General features: G+C 43.6%; 1 protein-coding gene across 1 annotated transcript in view; it reads left to right on the forward strand.

Moving 5' to 3' along the window:
* Positions 1–233: 233 nt before the first annotated feature.
* The window catches only part of BTBD11 (BTB domain containing 11), a 469,159-nt gene continuing 446,378 nt past the window's right edge, over positions 234–23,014 (forward strand). The window contains exon 1 of the mRNA XM_030214435.1: positions 234–1,244. Coding sequence (XP_030070295.1) covers positions 389–1,244 — 856 coding nt within the window. The 5' untranslated portion in view covers positions 234–388. The remainder of the gene's footprint in view (positions 1,245–23,014) is intronic.

Consider the following 23,014-nt stretch of genomic DNA (forward strand, 5'->3'; position numbering starts at 1 on the left):
ACTGCCCAATGGGCAGTGACCACACTTAGCATAACTAGACTCCGTTGGCTGCTGTGTTGTCTATTTGCCTAGTCCCGCCTCATTTCAGTAGGCTGCTGTACTGCTTGCTTTGCTGTATTGCACAGACTGCAGGAATCTGCCTTGGAAGGGTGGTAGCTCAGTTTTTTGGTGCTGGGAGAAAGCAGTTTCACTCTGGTTTTCTTATGTATCCTTTTCAGGAATTTTCTCTTTAAGGAAATTCTATGTTTTTGACTCGGTCTGAGCTAGCAGACTAGCTTTTGATCTCCGGATATTTTTGACCTGCTCAGGACAAACAGCTGGCTTAAAGTAGTGAAGTGGTACTTTTTTTCATCCCTTTATTTTCTCTGGTGCAGCATGAAGTGCAGTTATGGCAAGGAGAGGTAAGACAGTTGTGAGGACGCTGGAGGATTTGACCCTGGATTCTGGTTATGGTGGAGCTGCAGATTCAGTCAGATCGTCCAACTTATCCCTGTGTTCCGATTCTCATCTGGTTTACACCCATGGAGCAAACTGTTGGCATTTAACTGACTCCATGCACAGTAGACACAACAGTTTTGATACAGTCAACACTGTCCTGGCTGAAGACTCCGAGGTCCTGGACTGCTCGGGACAGTGCTCCAGGCTGCCCGACCTCGAGGAGGTCCCTTGGACTCTGGAGGAGGTGGAAGCTCTGCTCAAGAAGGAGCCGACGGTGGCTGCTCCTAGCAAGGATGCCATCACCAAGCTGTCCTCCCTGGCCAGTCGGGCCCTGATCAGGATCGCCAAAGAGGCTCAGCGGCTGAGCCTCCGCTTCGCCAAATGCACCAAGTACGAAATCCAAAGCGCGATGGAGATCGCACTGGCTTGGAGCCTGGCCTCCAGCTGCACGGCGGCGGCCCTGAGCGCCCTGTCCCTCTACAACATGAGCACCGGTGACCGCTTCAGCAGAGGCAAGTCCACCCGCTGTGGCCTCACCTACTCGGTGGGCAAGTTCTATCGGTGGATGGTGGACAGCAAGGTGGCCTTGAGGATCCACGAACACTCGGCCATCTATCTGACCGCCTGTCTGGAGACCATATTCAAGGAGGTCCAGCGGAGGCTGCTGGCGATTCCCCGCTCTGATAAGGAGACCGAGGCGCCCAGGTTCACTGTAGAATCACTGGAGCAGGTGATCAGCAGCGACCCGGAGCTGTGGGGACTGCTGCAACCCTACCAGCATCTCATCTGTGGCAGGAACGCAAGTGGTGAGTAGCACTCTTAATACATTCTTTAAAAAACTGCATAGAAGTTTCTTATTGTCCTGTGTGCAGCTTGCTTGTATTTTTATTGGTGCAATGTAAAAATTTAAAAGGAAACTGGTTAGACAAGTGCTTAGCTAAAATATGCAAGGACTGATGACAGCTTAAAAGGGGCTAACCTGGCTGGATAGAGCTGTTTCCATTGGGTCAGCTAATTGTGTTTTAGGAGATGTCTTGCATATTTTTGACAGGCTTAAGACCTCCATATGTTGGTGCCCACCACTTGACCTTGAATCAGAGAGCCTGAGGAGACTGAATTGAGGCTGCATTTTCCATTTATTGCTGGGGATAAGTGGAGGTTTTAGTCATTCATTTTCATGGAAAGCTAAATTCACTGCAAAGAAAAGTGTGGTCTGCTGCAGGAACAGGAAGAACCCATGCCTGGGTGGATGTGGAACAATGGTGATATTGAGTATTTCATGCTTTGGCTGGTGGCTGCAATTGATATCAATTGTGCAGGAAATGACCTTTGCGTCTCTGTGTATAAAATTCAGGCTTTCTTGCACCTTTTTGTACCTGTAGGAAGGTTTACTGGTGCTTTTCTCTCATTACAGAATGCACAGCAGTGAGGGATTGGTTTTGAGTTCCAAGTCCCTAGCTCAGTTCTTCAGGATCGTAGAAATAAATGCTTCTGTTTTACACTAGAGGGTATGTTGAAATAGAAAGGGAAACACACACTTTTTTCAACGTATGCAGTGGTTTGGCTTTTGCCTGTGTGATTCAATATGAAATGTATTCCTAGGAACTCCTGACTTCCTTCATCAGTGCGTAATTTCTGTGCCAGTTTAGGGTTTGGCCTGACACAACACATAGATTAACTGGTGGGTACATCAACTCATCACACCTTTTTGTGGCTGTGGACAGTGTTTTAATTTCTCGTTCTTTTTCTAAACCAGAGGTTTTCTGAAAATACATATTTCAGTTGCTGTGTATGTGTGTGTGTGCATGCATGTGTGTGTACAGACAGACATGAACAGACATGCCCCCAAAAGATTTTGTAAAAGGCTGAATCATAGGTTGCCAGGCACAGCCATGCTGCTTTATTGTTGCATTTAACAATTAAGCACAGGTTTAAGGTGAATAATTCTGATAGCTGGAGAGGTGGACAAGAGAATTGGAGACCTAACCTACTGGTTGGAGCTGTGAGCTATGAACCAGGTAAAACAAGGTGCAAATCCTCTGCCCACTGTGATCTTTGGTTTCACCTTCCGTTGTTTCAGGTTCAAAATTTAGGCTTTGTGATTGGTGTGGTAACACAGGGTGCAAAGGAGGTGGGGACCCCAAAATTGTGCCTGGTCCATTGTTCCCTTTTTTTGGCCATGGCGCAGTGGGCAGGGTGGGAGTTCTGGGGGGCATGTCACACAGGGTGGGAACCACATTAAGATTTTTTTAAATCATTTATTTATAATTTTTCATTTTACAAGGGTCACTTGCAAACAGTAATACAGAGATGACTGTACATTAATACAAGATAAGAAGAAAACAATCCCACCTAGATATATGGATTATATACAATCTTTCTCTTTCTTAGACCACAAAGTGAAGAAAAATAGGGAGAGTGAGATAAGACAAGGAGATCAATTAAACAGTAAACAGAAAAAAAGAAAACATGGTATTAACCTGATTATTCCCAGATATTACTCATCTAATTCATTATTCCACATTGATCATCTGGTTGGCTTCTTCAAGACCAAATACGGTGTACAGTCAATTCATTTCATTGAGATCATACTTATTGTCCAGATTTTAGTTAGAAATAACACATCTGATTACATTCTCTCTCTTTTAAAAACCAGAAATTGTTTAACAATACATATACTTAAGTCTCTAATTCAAATCCCACTGATTAAAGCAATCCCAGTTTTCACAGGCTTCACTCCTTTCGAAGTAATAATTAAGGAAATATTTCTGAGGAAAACTTTAGGAGTCATACCTGGAACTCTGGGAAAAACAATAATCTCGACATTAATCATCCACAATAACATCCACCTTATCATTCAAAGTTTCTGGTCCACTATCATTTTCAGGATCATAACCACTTCTAGCTTGTGTAGAACTTCATTTATTATATCAATTTTTCACTCTCAAAGGGTTCAGTCAAATTGTCCATGTAACTCTCCAATAAGACTATATCTGAAACAAAGTTATTTACTACCGCCGTCAGGTCCCGAAGCGCCTTCCAGATGGTATTCAATGTAACCTCCACGGAAGCCAAAAACTCCAAGGTGATTTCTCTTGAGGTGTTTAGGAGTGGTTCTGCCGATTCGGGTTCTGCTGTAAACGTCCTCCGTTTCAGCATATGCCTCTAGTTCACTCCTCCACTCCTTTGGACATGGTGGTTGAATAATTCGGGAGCGATGGAGTTGTTTTTCCAGGTCCAAGAGCGTCAATGCTCCTTCGCCGGCGCTAATCAAAGGACTCGCCAACCCTTTCATCTGTGGGCAGTTCGACGCACAGCGGTCCCGCACTTGCTGCTCAGGGGACAAAACGCTGGCCGTCAGCGGCTAACCGCCGGTTGTTCCCTTCCTCTCAGTTAAGGAAAATGCAATTGTAGAGAGGGAATTTACATAAAGAAGATAAAACTTCAGAGGGCAGCTGGGCCGCTGGGCATACGAACTTCAGGTCACCATCTTACCACTCTCCCAGTTTGGGACACTCTTTGTCTGGTTTCTCCTCAGAGGCCTGTCTGATATGGATAACCCTTCAGCATAGCCCTCTGAGTCATTGAAACACAGAAGCCCCTCCACCACTACAAAGTGGTGTCCCTTTGAAGGGGCCACATTAAGATTTAACATGCCAACTGTTAACATGGCGCTCTAAACATAGTAAAGATGCTGAATTAAGTGGTGCTTTAACTGTATTAATTAGTGCATATTTAAGGTGATGTATTAACAGTGAAATTTATTAGGACGTGAGAAGTGGGCCTTGCAGTTAACCCACTTTAATTGCTAAGGCAGCAGGTAATGCAAAGCAAGAGGTGTCAGTGATTACTTGGATTCCTTATTAGTGACTGTGCCATTAATTCATGGTAGTGACCATTGTCTCAGGTTGGTGGTCGTCCAGATTTCTTCCCCCTCCCCCATGTGCTGGGAGGATGCTTACTGAAGAGATTTTTCCGCTACTGCCAGTTCACTTTTGCAGTTAATGCACTTAGGGGTTCGTTTACTAAGTTGTGGTAAGAAGTGGGTTTAGTGAAGGACGTCCATAAAGGACGTCCTTGGCATGCGCAGAGCAGCCAGCATAACGCTTGGTTGCTCTGCGCATGCTCGACCGGCCAACTGGCCGACTGGCTTCCGAGGGAATAGAGAATGCAAGTGAGCTACAACGAGCAGCTCATTTGCATTCCATTTCCTTGATGCATGGCCGTTCCCTGCCGATTCGCTATGGAATCGGTAAGGGAAGGGCTCTTCCGAGGACCTTAGTGCATCTGGCCCTTAGTGCATTGTTGTGGGTCTTTCCAGCATGCCAAGGCCATTTTTACTGCAGCCCTAAAACGACTGATTTTCTATTTTTTTTTTGTATCAGTGGTCGTGCACTAAAGTTGCCATTAGCACATGCCCATTTTAAAAAAGAATTACTGCCACCCATTTTGTAGACGGTAAGGGCTCACACGCTATTTCTGCACTAACCAGTTAGTGTGTGCTAATGTAGATGTGCTGTTTAGTGCAAGAATGCCCACTCTCCACCCCCTGACATACCCCTTAAAAACTGATTTTTTAGAGTGTGGTTAGCGCACACACATTTCGCATTTACTGCAGTACACCTGAGCATGTCCTGTGATACGCCATTTTGAGCTGTGTTAGACATACCTTAGTGCCTAATGCTGCTAAGTAAAAGGGACCCTTAATTACAAAACCTTATCTCAATTTAGCAAACAGGCCTTTAAGATGGTAACTACTACTACTACTTATCATTTCTATAGTGCTACTAGACGTACGCAGTGTTTTACTCTGGACATGAAGAGACAGTCCCTTCTCGACAGAGCTTACAATCTATTTAGAACAGATAAACAGGACAAATAAGGGATAAGGAAATTGCTAAGGTGGGAATGATAAAACATGGGTACTGAACAAGTGAGTAAGGGTTAGGAGTTAAAACGAGCATCAAAAAGGTGGGCTTTTAGCCTAGATTTGAAGACAGCCAGAGATGGAGCTTGATGTACTAGCTCAGGAAGTCTATTCCAGGCATATGGTGCAGCAAGATAAAAGGAACGGAGTCTGGAGTTAGCAGTGGAGGAGAAGGGTGCAAATAAGAGAGATTTACCCAGTGAACGGAGTTCCCGGGGAGGAATGTAGGGAGAGATGAGAGTGGAGAGGTACTGAGGAGCTGCAGAGTGAATGCACTTGTAAGTCAGTAAGAGGAGTTTGAACTGTATGTGGAAACGGATAGGGAGCCAGTGAAGTGACTTGAGGAGAGGGCTAATATGAGCATAACGACACTGGCGGAATATTAGTCATGCAGCAGAATTTTGAACATATTGAAGAGGAGAGAGATGGCTAAGTGGGAGACCTGTGAGAAGCAAGTTGCAGTAGTCAAAGTGAGAGGTGATGAGAGTGTGAATAAGGGTTCTGATAGTGTGCTCAGAAAGAAAAGAACGAATTTTGGTGATATTAAAGAGAAAGAAACGACAGATATTATAGAGAAATACCTTCTGTATCTGAAATGTAACTGACATTGAGTTCAGGTTTGGAAAAGTGACTAATTAAATCTCAAATCCTAATTTATTTGGATTATTTATAGAACATAACATGGAAAATACAATTTACTACTGAGTGCTAATCGGAGTTTTCGCTGTTGATACTTCTGCCAAGAGAACATAAGGATGAGAGGACTGATTTAAGGAGGTTGAATCTTCTTTAAAGAGAGTTTCCTGCCCTCTGTCTTTACCAGTAGTATTTTTTTGTCCTGCCTCACTTTACGGTTGTCTCTGTACTGCCTGAGGACTATTACACACACATTTTACTTTTCTCACACCACAACATTGCCGCCATGGAATTAGCGTTCCTTTCATGACATCGTCTTATCCCCATGGACTTCCGCTGAGCTTTTCATTTTCTTTTGCTTTTCCTCCCATGGTATCTCTGTCTCAAGGGATTTAGTAGAATTTCTCGTTTTGTTTTTCCTTTCCTGCATTATTATGTTATCTGAAAAGACTTGCTTTTAGTTTTCTTTCTGATGCACCAGACACTACATCATGCTTCATGACATTATCGATTTTTCTGTGTTTGGGAAAAAAAAATTGCTTCCAGAACTGGCAAAGCAAAAATTCTTTCTAAACCTCTCCTGGTTTCATCAGATTATAAAAAGTGATATTTATAATTTGTTCTTGATGAAGTGTTGTTATTTTCATGTCTTGTACGGAAGCAAAATTCTGTAAGTAAATTGCTGGCAGCAAAAGTTCTTTTCTGTTTTATATACTGTAGGACAAAATCTTTTCCCATCTTTACTGTCCATGGCTATTTATTCAGATTTGTCTAATGTCTTTTTTCAATTGTAGCTCAAGAAGAGTTACAATCAGATACAGCAGGTATTTTACCTGTCTCTGTAGGGCTTACAATCTATGGGGGAAAAGTAGGCGTGGGTAATTAACACGTTAATATTTTAATGTGTTAATAGCGTTTTAATGCCAGCTGATTTTTTAAAACGTGGACCTGCCCTGCATCCCGTGTCCTGTGGCCTGCGTCCCACATTTACCTCAACCGCTCAGGCTCCAGATTTTCTCTTCTTTCTCGCTGCCTCAAAGTCCTTTTTCTTCCCCTGCATGGCTGGGACCTATAGCTACATGAGACTTCCCCAACTTCCTACATGACGCAGCTCATGTAGCTGGAAAGCCTGGCCGTGCAGGGGAAGAAAAAGGACTTTGAGGCAGCGAGAAAGAAGGGAAAATCCAGAGCCTGAGCTATTGAGGTAAATGGGGGGTGGGTAGGTGCGTGTCTGCGTTTAAAAACTTCAAGGGGGCATGAGAGAATCTTGGTGAAGGCCGAGGAGGGGGGACATAAGAGAATCTGGGTGAAGGCTGGTGAAGGGGGCATGAGATAATCTGGGTGAAGGCTGGGGGGGGGGGGGGGGGCATGAGAGAAAGAAACAAAGAGGGTGAGAGAAATAGAGAGAGATGATTGTGTTCAGTAGGAGAGATGGAGAGCCAGTAGGAAAGGGCAAAAGAAATGTCGCATGATTAATCACAATTAAACATTTTAATTGTTGCTCATGCCTAGTAAAAAGTGGCAATAATTCACCCTTACACAGGTCTTTCCCATTCGCTAAGACCATTTTTAAGCCTGGGGAAAAATGGCCGCATTTCCTATTTTTTGTATTAATGGCTATATGCTAATTTTGCCATTGAGCCTGCAAAGAGGTGGGAAAATGTGGGATACAAATGCAACAAACAAACAAATAAATAAATAAATAAATAAGCACCTGGCTATTAAAACAAATTAGCGCATGAGCCCTTGCCACCACCCATTATATAAACAGTAAGGGCTCATGTGCTAATCACATGCTAATCAGTTAGTGCAACAATATTGCTCTTCTAATGGATTAGCGTAGAATATGCCTAGGGTTACCATATGTCCGGATTTACCTGGACATGTCCTCTTTTTGAGGTCATGTCCGGGCAACCGGGCGGGTTTTGCCAATCTGCCCGCTTGTCTGGATTTCTGGACAAACGGGCAGGCTGGCGGGCGGGCCGTCCTATAGGATGGCCCGCCCGCCAGCCTGCCCGTTTGTCCAGAAATCCAGATAAACGGGCAGATTCCTAGCCTCCCCTCCCCTTACTTACTACTGCCCTGGAGATCTAGTGACCTCTTCCGCCTTTAGGCCAGGAAAGAGCCCCCTCTTTCCTGCCCGGAGCGCTGCCCTGCATGCATCCTTCCTGTTGGTGATCTCAGCGCCGATTCAAAATGGCCGCCACGAGTTGAATTGACCTCACGAGACTTCAGCTCTTGGCGGCCATTTTGAATCGGCGCCAAGATCACCAACAGGAAGGATGCATGTAGGGCAGCACTCCGGGCAGGATAGAGGGGGCTCTTTCCTGCCCCGAAGGGGTCACTAGACCACCAGGGCAGTAGTAAGGTAAGGGGAGGGGGGGTGACGGGGGGGAGGGGAAAATGTGACAGGGGGCATGGCAGGGTGTGGCAGGGTGTGGGGTGGGGCGTGATTGGGCGGGACGGGTGTGACAGGGGGCAGTGCGGGGTGTGACAGGAGCGGGGTGGGGTGTGTGGTGGGAGCGGGGCATGTGTCCTCCCTTTTGGGGGACAAAATATGGTAACCCTTATATGCCTACTCTGCACCCCAGACACACCCACCATGAAAAGGTAAATTTAATTTTTAGCGCATGAGGAGCATATGCACATCTCAAAATCACCGTTGGAAGTCTCAGCGTGCCCCGCAGTGCGCCATTTTTTGCTGCAGTAAGCACACGGGCCCTTAATTTTGTACCTGAGGCAATGAAGAATTAAGCTGTAGTGGGATTTGAACTGGGCCTTCCTGGTCCTCAGCTCACTGCTCTAACCATTAAGGATGGGCAGCCAGAACATTTTTGTTTTGTGTAGATTCTGGGAATGTTTGTTTTATTCGTTTTTATCATCACTGGAGCAAAATGCTTGAGAGTGTACTGTTCTTAAACAGGGTGCTCTATGCGCACAGGCATAGTGGCTCACGAATGCACAATAGTATGTGCAATGAGCACCCTCTTTGCAAAAAGTGTGCACAAAATTTTGTGTTTTTTTTTCTATTTCTTTGATAACAACATGCAATGAGATAGGATATGCCATTGACATTTTCGTAAAACTTGCACCAAATCACACAGAGCTATACCACTATCAGCTACTTTTCTTACATAAGTATAGAAAAGAGTGCCCTCAGAGATTTCCACACCCACTTACTGGTTCATCTTAACCACTGATGGGTGACATAGCACTTCATTCACTGGGTCACTCTCTCTTTCATACATAGTGCAAATTGTGCTATTCATATGTTATAATATGCTCAGACAAAAACTCAAGTCTTAAACCAACAATGGCCAGCTATACTTGAAAAATACAAAAAAAATGACTTATGAGCCCTGCGTCCTGAACAACCAGATGCTCAGAGCTTGTTTTTTTTTGGTTTTTTTTAACATTTGTACCCCATGCTTTCCCACTCATGGCAGGCTCAATGTGGCTTATATGGGGCAATGGAGGGTTAAGTGACTTGCCCAGAGGAGCTGCCTGTGCCTGAAGTGGAAATTGAACTCACTTCCTCAATTCCCCAGGACCAAAGTCACCACCCTAACCACTAGGCCACTCCTCCACTCATTAGGTGCTCTTACAGGAAATTTTTATAAAGGACTGCTCTCCCCTGAAGTCAGCTTTCTTCATGGACTGGGGTTAACACTGTCTCTCTCATAAAACCACTGCCAGGCAGTGGTTTTATGAGGGAGCTTTAAACCCAAGTCCCTGAAGAAAGCTGACTGAAACCAGTGGTGTCAGGTGATTCCAGGGGACAGTAGTCCTCTATAAGAATTTCCTGTGAGAGCATCTAACTCGCCCTGGGCATCTGGTCAGGACACGGGGCTCATAAGATAAGTCATTTTTTTGTATTTTGTATTTTTCAAGTATAGCTGGCCATTGTTTGTTTAAGTTAAGACTTGAGTTTTTGTCTGAGCACATGATAACACATGAATAGCACAATTTGCACTATGTATGAAAGAGAGAGTGACCCAGTGAATGAAGTGCTATGTCACCCATCAGTGGTTAAGATGAACCGCTAAGTTGGTGTGGAAATCTCTGAGGGCACTGTTCGCTATACTTATATAAGAAAAATGTTTGACTAGTAGCAGTACAATTTTCCTGGTTCTACAGAGTACTAGTTTGGAAATTTACCAGTGAAATAAGGGATTCTTGTTTAGTTTAAGTTTGGTATACCACCATCAGCAACATTAAACTCGAAACAGTGATGAATATTTCATTAATGTGCTGATATCACTTGAAGGACTAACACCGACCAATAAGGTCTTTACTTCTCTCATTCTTAAATTCTAATCATTGCATGCTATTTTCCTAGAAATGTATATACATTTTTCATATTATTTTGTGAATAACTCATTCTGTGTAAACATAAATTTTCAAAGTGTCCAGTGACTTATCTTTAAAGTTGTTCTTGGGTCCCAACCTGGACCCATGTTTCGCATGCCTCTGTTTCAAGGTACCCAGTGAACTGATATCTCCGTCTGTGTTAGTCACTGAAAGCAATAAATAATAAATTAAAATTTAGATGCCCAAACTTTAAAATCATTTGATTTTAAGATTTTAGTAGCACTAAACATTCTTACGGCAGGATTTTAAAAAATAAGGACATACCTCACTTTCTTTTATAACAATACTAGTAAAAAATGCCCGTTTCAAAAGGGAAGGAAACGGGTGCTAGCAAGGCCATCCCCCACCCTCCCTCACTGTTCCAGACTCTGCCGTCCCTCCGTTACCCCCCTTCGTGGTGAAAACCGTCCCCCGCCGCCGTCCAGTACCTGTGCTGATGGGGGACCCCAACCCCCATCAGCCGAAGTCCTGTGCTGGCCTTCAAAGCGTTGCTTCTTCAATGATTTTGTGTTCAAGTTCCTCTGCGTGCAGTACCAGGCACAATCGAACGTTGGAGGTTGGCGTTTCGTCGAGTGTCAGTGCTCCGCCCTCGTCGTCATCACGTAGGGATGCGAGGGTGGGGCAAACACTCATGGGCAAAGGGGATATCTCGACGCCTCAACTTCCGGTGGTGGCTTCATTTAGAATGTTGGGGTTGCGAATTATGTGCAGATGGGGTGTGGGTGAGGGCGGGTCTATGACTGACAGTGAGTGGTGCATGAGTGAGAGTGAGTGTTGCTGACAGCCTAGCCTACCAACACTGCAGGGCTTCAGTGTTTCCCTCCCACAGAGTGAGCTTCAGAATGTTCCAGGTGAGAATTATTTATATAGATGTGAGAAACGCTAAGACTGACCCAGAAGTGGAACCACCCTTTTAAAAACCTTACAAACAGGGGACTCGTTCCATATGGATAGCTTTATGATTGGATAACAGAAGTAAAATGTAAAAAATGGGCCAGTAATCTGACCCAAACTCAACTCCTTCCTCAGCTTCTTATACACCACAGAACTCAATTGACTTACAGAAGGTGCATTTCGACAATCAGGAAACAAAGAAGGGCCTGAAAAAAGAATGGCAAAACTCAAAGAAAACCCATCCCACAGTAACTGAGCAGATTCAACCAAGAATGCAGTGCAGGCAACTTAATGGGCGATGGGGCCTTGACTGAACACTCTATCCACAAACAGCCCTCCACCCCTGTCAAATTGTCCACGAACTCAGCTGCTGGAACTGAAACAGCGGAAAGCCGGGTGCAGTCCTCCGCAGTGGCTAAAGCCATGTCAGTACCGACATCCAAGGCAATCACAGCATCCGGCATTAAATTGTAAACAAAAATTGACTGCACCCCCACCCACCCCAGCTATCAATGGAAAGAAAGTACCTGTCCCAGACGATCAAGACACAGCACATCCCATATCAAGTAACTAAGATGTCCCCACTTCCCTTCTCAGTAATCCTCAACCCAACAAGGGATTACATATAGGAAGGACTTAAGTAGCCTTACCAATGACAATGTATTTGGAACGTAAAGCAGATACAGAGTCTGTCACTGCATCGTACGTATCTGACATTATGGTTTTGTGTTCCCAATAATTCTATTTATATATTCAGTCTAAGTGATATACTTGGTAAATGATTTTGAATTGGGGGATTCAGTTAAAAACTGGCACCAGTATTAGCAACTGCCTCCCAGTTCTGTCGTTTGTGTGCCTGTTGAGTCTCCTGGTTTTTGTGTACTTGGAGGAGAGTTAAATTATTTAAGACTGCAAACCTAATTTATGCCTTAAGATTTTCCACTGACACAGATTAATCTTCTAGCAAACAATCTTTGCTCTGTTCCATCCCCTGGGTGTGTGGCCTGCTCAATAATGAATAGTTTTTTCTTAATTGCTGAAGTTCTAGGTTGTTGGTTTTTATGACATATTGTGAATCCCCAAGATTACTTGACATGTATCTCTACCTCCTTTCTAAGTTATCAGATCCCAGCCCCCAAGTCCATCTTTCATATAACTTGGGTAAGAGTGTATATCAAAGAGTTAGCATACATTTTTTGTTATAAATAGATTATCATATATTAGTGGAGGGCTCCCAAGTTGATCAAATATTTCCAGATACCAAATGAATGAATCCATGTTAAAATGCCTTGATAGACTGTTTTTCTTTGACATTGTCTGTCTAATACAGTGGCTCCCAAGCCTGTCCTGGGGGAACCCCAGCCAGTCAGGTTTTCAGAATATCCACAATGAATATTCATGAGTTAGATTTACATGCACTGCTTCCATTGTATGTAGATCTGACATGAATATTCATTGTGGATATCCTGAAAACCTGACTGGCTAGGGTTTCCCCTGGACAGGTATGGGGGCCACTGGTCTAATATTTTTACTGTTTAGGACAGGCTTATCCAAGTTCAGTCCACAAGGGCTGCAAACAGGCCAGGATTTCAGGATATCCTTAATGAATATCATAAGAAAGATTTGCATACCCACTTTATCCATTGTATGCAGATCTCTCTCATGCATATCATTAGAGATATCCTGAAAACCTGCTCTGCCTACAGTCCTCGAGGACCTGAACTTGGCCAAGCCTGGTTTAGAACATGAAGAGTGTTGATAAGCAAGACCTCAATGACATTGCAAAGCTACATGCATATGACCTGATGCGTAAATAATCATGATTTTATTCTTACGTATGGTCTGGGCCAAAAAAAAAATGTTTACGGTTAGGTAGACGTCTGGATTTATTGTACACACCCAATATTAGGGGTATACATTTGTTAATGCAAATTTCCTTTGTATATGCACTTAAAAAATGTGCACAAAATCAATTGTATTCACCTATGAATCTGTCCCCCCTGTTTACTAAGTTGCACTAACGGCTGCTGCGTGGCATTGCCGACACAGCCTTTTGAAAGTGAATGGACTGTGTTGGCATTGGCGCATGGCACCTGCTGGCGCAGCTTAGTAAACAGCAAGGGGCATATGTGTAGAATTGATTTGTGTATGTAAAAAAAAAGTTCTGATATGTAGATTATTAAAATAAAAGCTAATTTGTGGAGGAGTGGCCTAGTGGTTAGGGTGGTGGACTTTGGTCCTGGAGAATTGAGGAACTGAGTTCGATTCCCACTTCAGGCACAGGTAGCTCCTTGTGACTCTGGGCAAGTCACTTAACCCTCCATTGCCCCATGTAAGCCACATTGAGCCTGCCATGAGTGGGAAAGAGCGGGGTACAAATGTGACATAAATAAATAAAAAATACTCCAAAGCTGGGGAAAAAAAATTGAAAAAACTGAAAGTGAATCTAAACTTTTCTGACTGGGCCCATTCTTACCCAATATTTCTTATCTTTAAGTGTTAGATTGTACATTTCTCTTCTCAAGGGTGTGACTTGTCTTCTGAGCCTGACATTTCTTTTACAAATGAATACAGTGCTTTGAAGAGTGAAATCTGTAGGGGAGCATTACTACAGGAATGTAGTAGGTAATGGCGAACATTGCAAATTGTATTGCCAAGCAGGGGTTTCATTTGCAACCTACAGGGCAAATGTCAATGACATATCCCATGTTGTTGCATGTCATTAGCAAACAAAAAACTAACAGAAAATAACAACAAGTGGAGGGGCATTTTTGATATGACGTCTAAGTCGGACTTTGGCCATTTTGCGCTAAACATCCAAAATCCGAATAGGAAATATGGCCATTTTTGGAACCGCAAAACATCTTTTTTTTAAAAATACCATTTGTAACAAGGTTTTTTGCCTTGTACATTTATCTTAAAAAAAAAAAAAAAACCCATACAAGTGAAAAATGTAGAAAATCAAGCCATTGGGATGTAGGAGGGGTCTAGCATGTTTAGCAGACTGGTTCCCCAGACATCCCAGGAGAGCATAGGGGCACCCTAGGGGCAGTGGTGTGCTGGAGCAGGCTCTCACAGGCTCGCAAGAGCCGGTTGTTAAGTTTTTAAGAATTTTGGGAGCCGGTTGTTAAAGTAAGGCCCTCCATGGCTATTTTAACAACTGGCTCCCAAAATGTGGGCTTGGGCCCCCTGCTGAATTCTCTTTTACTTTGCTGGTGGGGATGCTGAGCCCTGCCAGCCAAGTAAATAGACTACTGCTGCTCCCCGCTCCTTGTTTCCAGCTCTGGGCAGCAGGCTGGGACTTCTCGAGCATGTGAGAGAAGTTCCAGCATGCTGCTCAGAGCAAGACGTTGGGAGTTGTGGCTGCCAGCAAAGGTATGCCTAGCGTGCCCACACGAAGGGAGGGAGGAGAGAGAGGCAAGTGTTGTCCCCCCCCCCCCCCCCGGCCACCCCTGGCCCTTTCAACTGCAGGGCTGGCTATGTCCGGAGAAAGAGCCTGTTGTTAAAAATTTACCAGCACACCCCTGCCTAGGGGGCACTGCTGTGGACTTCATATAAAGGCTCCCAGGTACACATCTCACTGTTGCTTCCTTATATTGTCTGCTGAACCCTCCAAAACTCACCCCAAACCCACTACCCCCAACTGTACACCACTACAGTAGCCCTTTAGGGTAAAGGGAGCACCTATACGTGAGTACAATGGAGTTTCTGGTGAGTTTTGGAGGGATCATAGTTTCCACCACAAGTGTAACAAGTAGGGGAAGGTATGGGTCTGGTCATTTAAGGCACCTTTTTGTGCCTTATTCATGATAAAAACAGGTCTAGACCAAACCGTTTAGATTTTTGCCCTGGATGTTTTCGTTGTGTTTTATAACTTAGGCATTCGCACCTTCCCCATTCAGAACATAAATCACAAAGCATAAATGAGTCACAATAATTCAGACTTGACATCTAGTAAGTGGCAAATCTTGGACGCAGATTTATTATTATAAATAAAACTTTTAAGAATAAATGAACATAAATAACTGAATAGGACCAGATGGTGTCATACTAGTCCATACATTCAATGCATAACTCATCTCTTCACAGCCTGCGGTAACACAAGACTGCAAATAATTTAAATTATTTTTCAACCCCCCCTTTCTTTTAACCTAAAAGCATGGCGGTATCGCACTTCTAACAATCACCACGCACTTCTAACTTCTATCCCAAGCTGCGACAAAACCTACAATAATGTGCACATGCGTGAATCATAACAGTAGTACAAACCATTGCGCACGCTCCCACACTATCAGGGAAAGAGTGCACAGTCTTTGAAGATAATATGCCCTCTTTGCAAAGAGTGCATACTCTTGACGCTATAGGTCCCATGACGAATAAATGTCCAGAAAAAAAAATACAAATTTCCAGAAATGACATGAGAAAATACATGAAGCAAAGATTTTACGGCTGTCCATCCCTATTGCAAATTGGCCCCATTCTTATCTCATTGCCCTTAAAGACCTGTAATCTATTTTTTTAAAGGTAGTGGTTGTAAATCCAGTTCTTGGGCTACCTCTAGTCAATCGGCATTTCAGAATATCTGCAATGAATATGCACGAGATAGATTTCCATTAACTACATATTTATCTCATGCATATTCATTGTAGCTATCCTGAAAACCAGACTGACTCGGAGTGTCTTAAGTACCGTCTATATTGAGAACTTTTTCCTTAGGGAAATCACTAGGAATGTCAGAATGTCAGAACTATGTCCACGCGATCTCGCGTTAATGCAACATCTGGGTCCTGACTCATGGCGTGGACAGGAGCAGCGCAGGAGAGGACAGAGCGAGAGAGCAGACAGAAAGGTGCAGGAGTGGTGGCCTGAGTGTGGGGGGCAGCGTGGAACGGCAACGGCCCAGGTGGGGGGCACAGGCAGCCTGCACGCATTATCCGGGCCCGGCTGTGTCTCTCAGCGGCCCTGAGTAGCATTATTACTGACTTTTCATTTGCTGCGTGTCCACATTTGCATTTCACGTTTCAAAGTCTGTGCCCTAGGCATCTCCCCTTTTCACCACCCCTAGTTATGGCTCTGACAAGAGCCAATGTTCTACTGAAATCCTCTTGCTTCTGCTGAAATGAATACATTGCCTGGCTCTTGCCTCTCATCAAATACAATTACTAGTTTCCTTCAGGTGAGTTCACCTGCTATATCTTTTTTAAACCCAGCATGTAAGTGAATCTTCTTTCACTGATTAAAACAGACAGAACCAGGCAATGTAAGATGGTAACTCATGGAAGGGATGTGATTTATTGCCAGTTATTAGACTGAAGGAAAATCTCTTGCTTCGGGTGTTAGTGGTGCCCCTTTTCACTGGCCTAACTAGAGTGGAATATTATTTGTTGCACTGGCAGACATGATCTTGTTGTGCCATTAATTTATAATAAGCACATCTGTTTAACATTCCATGAATATAAGTCACATTTGAGAAATGGTTGCATGAGAATTTAGTTTGGAAATATGTATCCTTAGGAAAAAAAGACAGAAAAAAATATGTGAAATTCCCAGGAAGAAGATGTATGTGAATTTCGCGATATAGTCCCACCTCTGCTGTCTCCTTCCACTACTCCCTGAAGGAACATTCATCTCTACAATGCGTCATTCTCCATCCACCTACATTTGCATTTCATAAACGCCCAGCAGCATCTTCTTTCTGCTGGAGTGAATTAAGCATTTTCCCCATAGGCACATACCCCTCGAATTCTATAAAAAGTTGCCAAAAATTGTGCATGTTCAATTTGCATGCACAATTTAATTGAATAACAAGCTAATTAGTGATAATAATTGGCTTTTAACAAGCGATTATTGACACTAATTAGATCTAATTGGCATTTATGCACGTAAATTTAGGCATGGGATCCACGCCTAAAAGTTATAAGCGATCTGAAAAAGGGGGTGTGGAAATGGGAAGGTCATGGGCATAATGGGGGGGGGGGTTTCTAAAATTAACACGCATTGTTATAGAATAACAGGGAAGCGCACCTAAAGTAGGAGTGTGCAGGTGTACCATTTTTCAGTTGGTGAACATGGCCGCCACTAAAGTTAAAAGCATAGTGGGAGACGTCAAAGAGTGAAATGCAAAAAGGGACTTGAAAAAGACCATTTGGAAATTTCAGAGCCCCAAAAAGATCAAATACTCCATGGGCCCTGTAAGCATAGGCCCGCACTAATGTGCTGACATGTCTTGTCCCCCTCTGATAAGAACTCTGCCTCAGAAGAGGGGAGGACACAAACACAGCACTAATTCTGCATAAACTTGTTTATAACCCACCGTACTTGGAGTCCACCATTACGGTATTTTGTAAGCCACATTGAGCTGGCTAATGTATGGGAAAATGTGGGATACAAATGTTACAAATAAATAAATAAACTCAGGGCTGGCATAGGAGGAGGTAGGTGGGGCAGCAGTGGCAAGCTCAGCAAGAAGAAGGCTTTTACATGTGCCGGAGCTGGGCCGCCGCCCCCAAACTCTGCTGCCCTAAGCAGTGGCCTAGTCTGTCTAGTGGCAGGGCCAGCCCTGCCTATACGTGTACGTGCCATCAATTAAGTTGTGGGGCTGCAATTTTAATTGGTTTTATTTTGGATGTGGAAATAAACAATGAAGGATTAAGGAGAATGGCTTAAAAGAGTACTTTTTTAAAACCTTTGCATGCCTTTGAGCTGGTGTAAAGCTTGATGTGGAGAGTCCCCCCTCCATAGACATGTATTCCTATGGGGAGGGGACAGGGAATTGGGAATACATATGTAGATTTAGTCCCATCCAAGCCACGTCCTCTTAAAATCTCTGCATGGTATGGATAACCTCATATAAATAGCAAGTTATTAAAATCAGTATTTACATATGTATGCGATATACATATGAAAATGGCTTTGTTTACACGTGTATAAATTTCTAAAGTAATCACCTACATAAACCAACATTGTTATTAAGGTCCATAGTTTTGCCAACCTTACTACACATTCATCATGCTTCACATAAAATGGAACTCATTTCCCGTGAAAGTTCAAAGCTATTGATCAAACATTTCTGAAATCAGTGAAAGATTGCTTTTGTTTTCATTCAGATAGAATAAAGTATGGGGGGGGGGGGGGGGGGTTGTTGCAGAAGGAGAGGACTAAGAGGTTATTGGATCCGGCCTCTTCAGGTCTGAGCACCGTCTTGACTGCTTTTTGTGAAAAAATATGATTTTTCTAATTTATTCATAGTAATGGAGGCTTTTATTTGTACGATGTATCTGCGGTGTTATGAGTTTTCTACTTGCCCCTTCTGTATAGGGCAAGGATAGCACATCCGTGTGCAAACTAATTAGCTAATTAATTGATAACAATCAATTATTAGCGTTAACAAGCACTTAAATGGCAGTAACTAGGAGTTATCCCCCCCCCCCCCCGATTCTATATAGTTCGCTTAGCGTTCCGCACCGAAATCTAAGAGTATTCTGCAACAATGTGCGTAACTTAATTGGCTTAACAAGCCTATCAGCACAGTTAACAGCACTTTTTTTTTTTTTTAACATTTGTACCCCGCGCTTTTCCCACTCATGGCAGGCTCTATGCGGTGGGCAATGGAGGGTTAAGTGACTTGCCCAGAGTCACAAGGAGCTGCCTGTGCCGGGAATCGAACTCAGTTCCTCAGGACCAAAGTCCACCACCCTAACCACTAGGCCACTCCTCCACTTAACAAGCAATAATCAGCACTAATTGGCAATAATTAGAATCTACATTCATAACTTGCTAAGCATATTCTGTAACACACTGCGCCTAAATTCTAATGTGCGTAGGCAAAAAGGGGCATGGTTATGGATGGGGAAATGGGCATTCGGGATTTACGCCACATTTTCATTGGTATACATGGACGCACCTGGTTTTAGGCCATGGGATATCAACTAAGCGTGTCCTATATATCGCACCTAAATCTAGGCGCCGCTTATAGAATACGCTTAGGCAGAAATGTTTTCTGCACGGATTTTTTTAGGCACCATATATAGAATCCCCTCAATGCGTGGATCTGCCCAACATGGGTGCTTACATATCATAAGACATAAGCATAAGACATAAGCATCGCCACACTGGGACAGACCAAATGTCCATCTAGCCCAACACCCTGTCTCCGACAGTGGCCCATCCAGGTCACAATCACCCGACAAGATCCACGGAGCAAAGCATTTTGTACTGCTTGTCCCAGGAATGGTGGATTTTTCCCTACGTCCATTTATAACATTCTATGGCCTTTTCCTTCAGGAAGCTGTCCAAAACCTTTCTTAAACTCTGCTCAGCTAACCGCTTTAACCACATTCTCCGGCAATGAATTCCAGAGTTGAATTACGCGCTGAGTAAAGAAAAATTTCCTCTTATTTGTTTTAAACTTACTGCATTCCAGCTTCATTGCATGCTCCCTTGTCCTAGTATTTTTGGATAGCGTAAACAGACGCTCCACATCTATCTTTTCCACTCCACTCATTATTTTATAGACCTCTATCATATCACCCCTCAGCCGCCTTGTTTCCAAGCTGAAGAGCCCTAGCCGCTTTAGCCTTTCCTCATAGGAAACTCGTCCCATCCCCTTAATCATCTTCGTCACTCTTCTCTGCACCTTTTCTAATTCCACTGTATCTTTTTTGAGGTGCGGCGACCAGAATTGAACACAATACTCTAGGTGCGATCGCACCATGGACCGATACATTGGCATTATAAACATCCTCATTTTTGTTTTCCATTCCTTTCCTAATAATACATTCTAACATTCTATCATGTAATGTAATGTAATATAGCTCTTGTATCGTGCTAACTCCCACAAAAGTGGTTCAAAACAGGTGATGATTAATGGGTCCTTTAACGAAGCTGCGGCAAAAGGGAGCCTGCGCTGGTGCCGGTGCGTGTTTTTGATGCGTGCCGAGGCCCCCTTTTATAGTAACTGGTAAAAGGCAGGTTTCCCTTTTCTTAAAGATATGGCCTTGCGGCAAGTGAAGCACTTGCCGCACGGCCATTTCAGAGGGGAGCACTTACCGCCACCCATTAAGGTGGCGGTAAGGGCTCACGCGCTAACCCAGCGGTAAGCATGGCAGCGCGGGGCACTTCCCGATTACCGCCAGGTGCACATCGGTGCTGCAAAAAAATTGACATATTTTTGCAGCCAATAATTAACATTTCGGGATAAATAATATCTACTAGAGTACAAATATTTTAACTAACACTCACAGTACTCACATTTCAACTCTTTAATCAAATTTACATATACAGTAAAATTTATTCAGTTGCATTATGTGGATATGTACAAACTTCCATTATATCTCAAAGAAACCTCAGTATTCCTTGTCTACTAGTTCACCAACCGCTCACAATCGCTCATGACACTCATATATACCCAATCATTCTCACCATTCCTTTTAAGCAATGTGCTCTGAAATGGCGCGCTGGAGGAGGGAACTACTGTCGGGCTGCTGCAGTAGCCCAGCGGTGCTTCTTTTTTAGTGAGCGGTAAGCCTGCATTGGACTTACCACCGCTTTGTAAAAGGGCCCCTAAGAGAAATAATACAACACAAAATTAGCCAAAGAATTTCTTGAACAGATAAGTTTTTAAAATTTTTACGGAAAGAATAATAAGAACCCAGAGAACGCAGAACAGATGGATAACCAGAAATGAGGAGCTTGAAGATAACATTTATACTTAACTCCTGAAAAGGAAGGCAAGAACAAGCAAAATGGATCTCTGGTTAGAGAATGATACGGGGACTAAGTTTGTCCCCATCCCCGCCCCGTCCCCGTGGGCTCTGTCCTTATCTGCAGAAGCCTTGAACACTTATGATTTTATATTTAAATCTTTTTATTAAAGTATGAAAAGGAACAATATGCTGTATATAAATTACAAATAATAATAACAATGAGCAGCCATAATAACCCTCCTTCCTACCACCACCCTCTACCCTTCCAACTCCAGCAGTAGCTGATTTTTACAACCCCAAGGAATCCTAATCCACCCTGTTAAAATGTCCAGGGGTACAAAATACAAATAGTGCTGGGCAGACTTATACAGTCTGTGCCAGAGCCGGTGGTTGGAGGCGGGGCTGGTGGTTGGGAGGCGGGGATAGTGCTGGGCAGACTTATACGGTCTGTGCCCTGAAGAGCACAGGTACAAATCAAAGTAGTGTATACACAAAAAGTAGCACATATGAGTTTATCTTGTTGGGCAGACTGGATGGACTGTGCAGGTCTTTTTCTACCGTCATCTACTATGTTACTAGCGTTACTATGTATGCCCTACAGGGGAGAAATATGCCCTATGAAGCACTGTTATGATTTTTTAAATCTGTGGATGAATAAGAAGTCATCAACAATCTCAGGATTCAGTCTAGCTCTCCTGTCTTCCACAGTCCTTCCTGCAATAGAAGGTGTCTTCTTAGAAGATGTGCTGGTAGCAGGAATGTACAGGATCCCCCATGGAAATTTTGCTAGTTGTGGCCAGTATGTTTGCTTGTTTTTCCAAAAAATCAAAATATCTTTGTAGGCATCACTTAAACATAAATAACAGTCCAGTTCATTAACAGGCTTCAAAGTAGAAGATGACACGGGGACAAAGTTTGTCCCCGTCCCTGTGGGCTCTGACCCCATCTCTACCCTGTCCCCATGGGATCTGTCCCCGCCCCGTCCCCACGAGCTCTGTCCCCATCCCCGCCCCGTCCCCGTGGGATCTGTCCCCGTTCCCAACCTGTCCCCGTGGGATCTGTCCCCGCCCCGTCCCTACGAGCTCTGTCCCCGTCCCCATCCCCGCGGTTACTGCGGTTCCCTGTCCCCGTGTCATATCTCTGGTTCTGTTAATACTGTTAGCTGTAGGAAATGAAAAGAAAAATTAAGAATATAAGCTGGAAGAAAGCCATGAAACATTTTGAATATTATAAAAGCCAATTTAAACAAACCACGGGCATGAAATGGTAGCCAATGAAGAGAAATAAGAGCAGCAGAAGCACTATCTGATCTTTTGAATCTCAATATACTTTTGTCTGCTGTATTTTGCAAAATTTGTAATTTTGAACATTTAGTAGTAAGAGATGAATATAAAATGTTGCAGTAATCAAAATGAGTTAAAACGATAGCTTCCACCAGAATAGTAAAATGCTGAATATCAAAGGGGCCGTTTTACTAAGCTGCGGTAAAAAGTGGCCCAGCGAAAGGCAATTTCATGCATCCAAACCAGCGCAGGCCACTTTTTACCGCAGTGGGTAAAAAGGCCTTTTCTTAATAAGGCAATAAATGGCCCTGCACTAATATTAAAAGTAGCACATGGCTATTTACTGCCTGCACCCTTGGAGTGGAGGAGTAGCCTAGTGGTTAGTGCAGTGGACTTTGATCCTGGAGAACTGAGTTCAATTCCCACTGCAGCTCCTTGTGACTCTGGGCAAGTCACTTAACCCTCCATTGCCCCTGGTACAAAATAATTACCTGAATATATGTAAACCACTTTGAATGTAGTTGCAAAAAACCTCAGAAAGGTGGAATATCAAGTCCCATTAACAAGATTCTATGCACAATCTCAAAGAGTAGCAACATTCCATGTAGAACCCCAAAGAATAGCAAGGAGTGGAAGAGTAGCCTAGTAGTTGCTACTATTTGAGATTGTACATGGAATGTTGGTAGTGGAGGAGTAGCCTAGGGGTTAGTGCAGCAGACTTTGATCCTGGGGAACTGAGTTCAATTCCCACTGCAGCTCCT

Source organism: Microcaecilia unicolor, chromosome 9 (assembly GCF_901765095.1).
Source record: "Microcaecilia unicolor chromosome 9, aMicUni1.1, whole genome shotgun sequence".
In the NCBI taxonomy this organism is placed as follows: domain Eukaryota; kingdom Metazoa; phylum Chordata; class Amphibia; order Gymnophiona; family Siphonopidae; genus Microcaecilia; species Microcaecilia unicolor.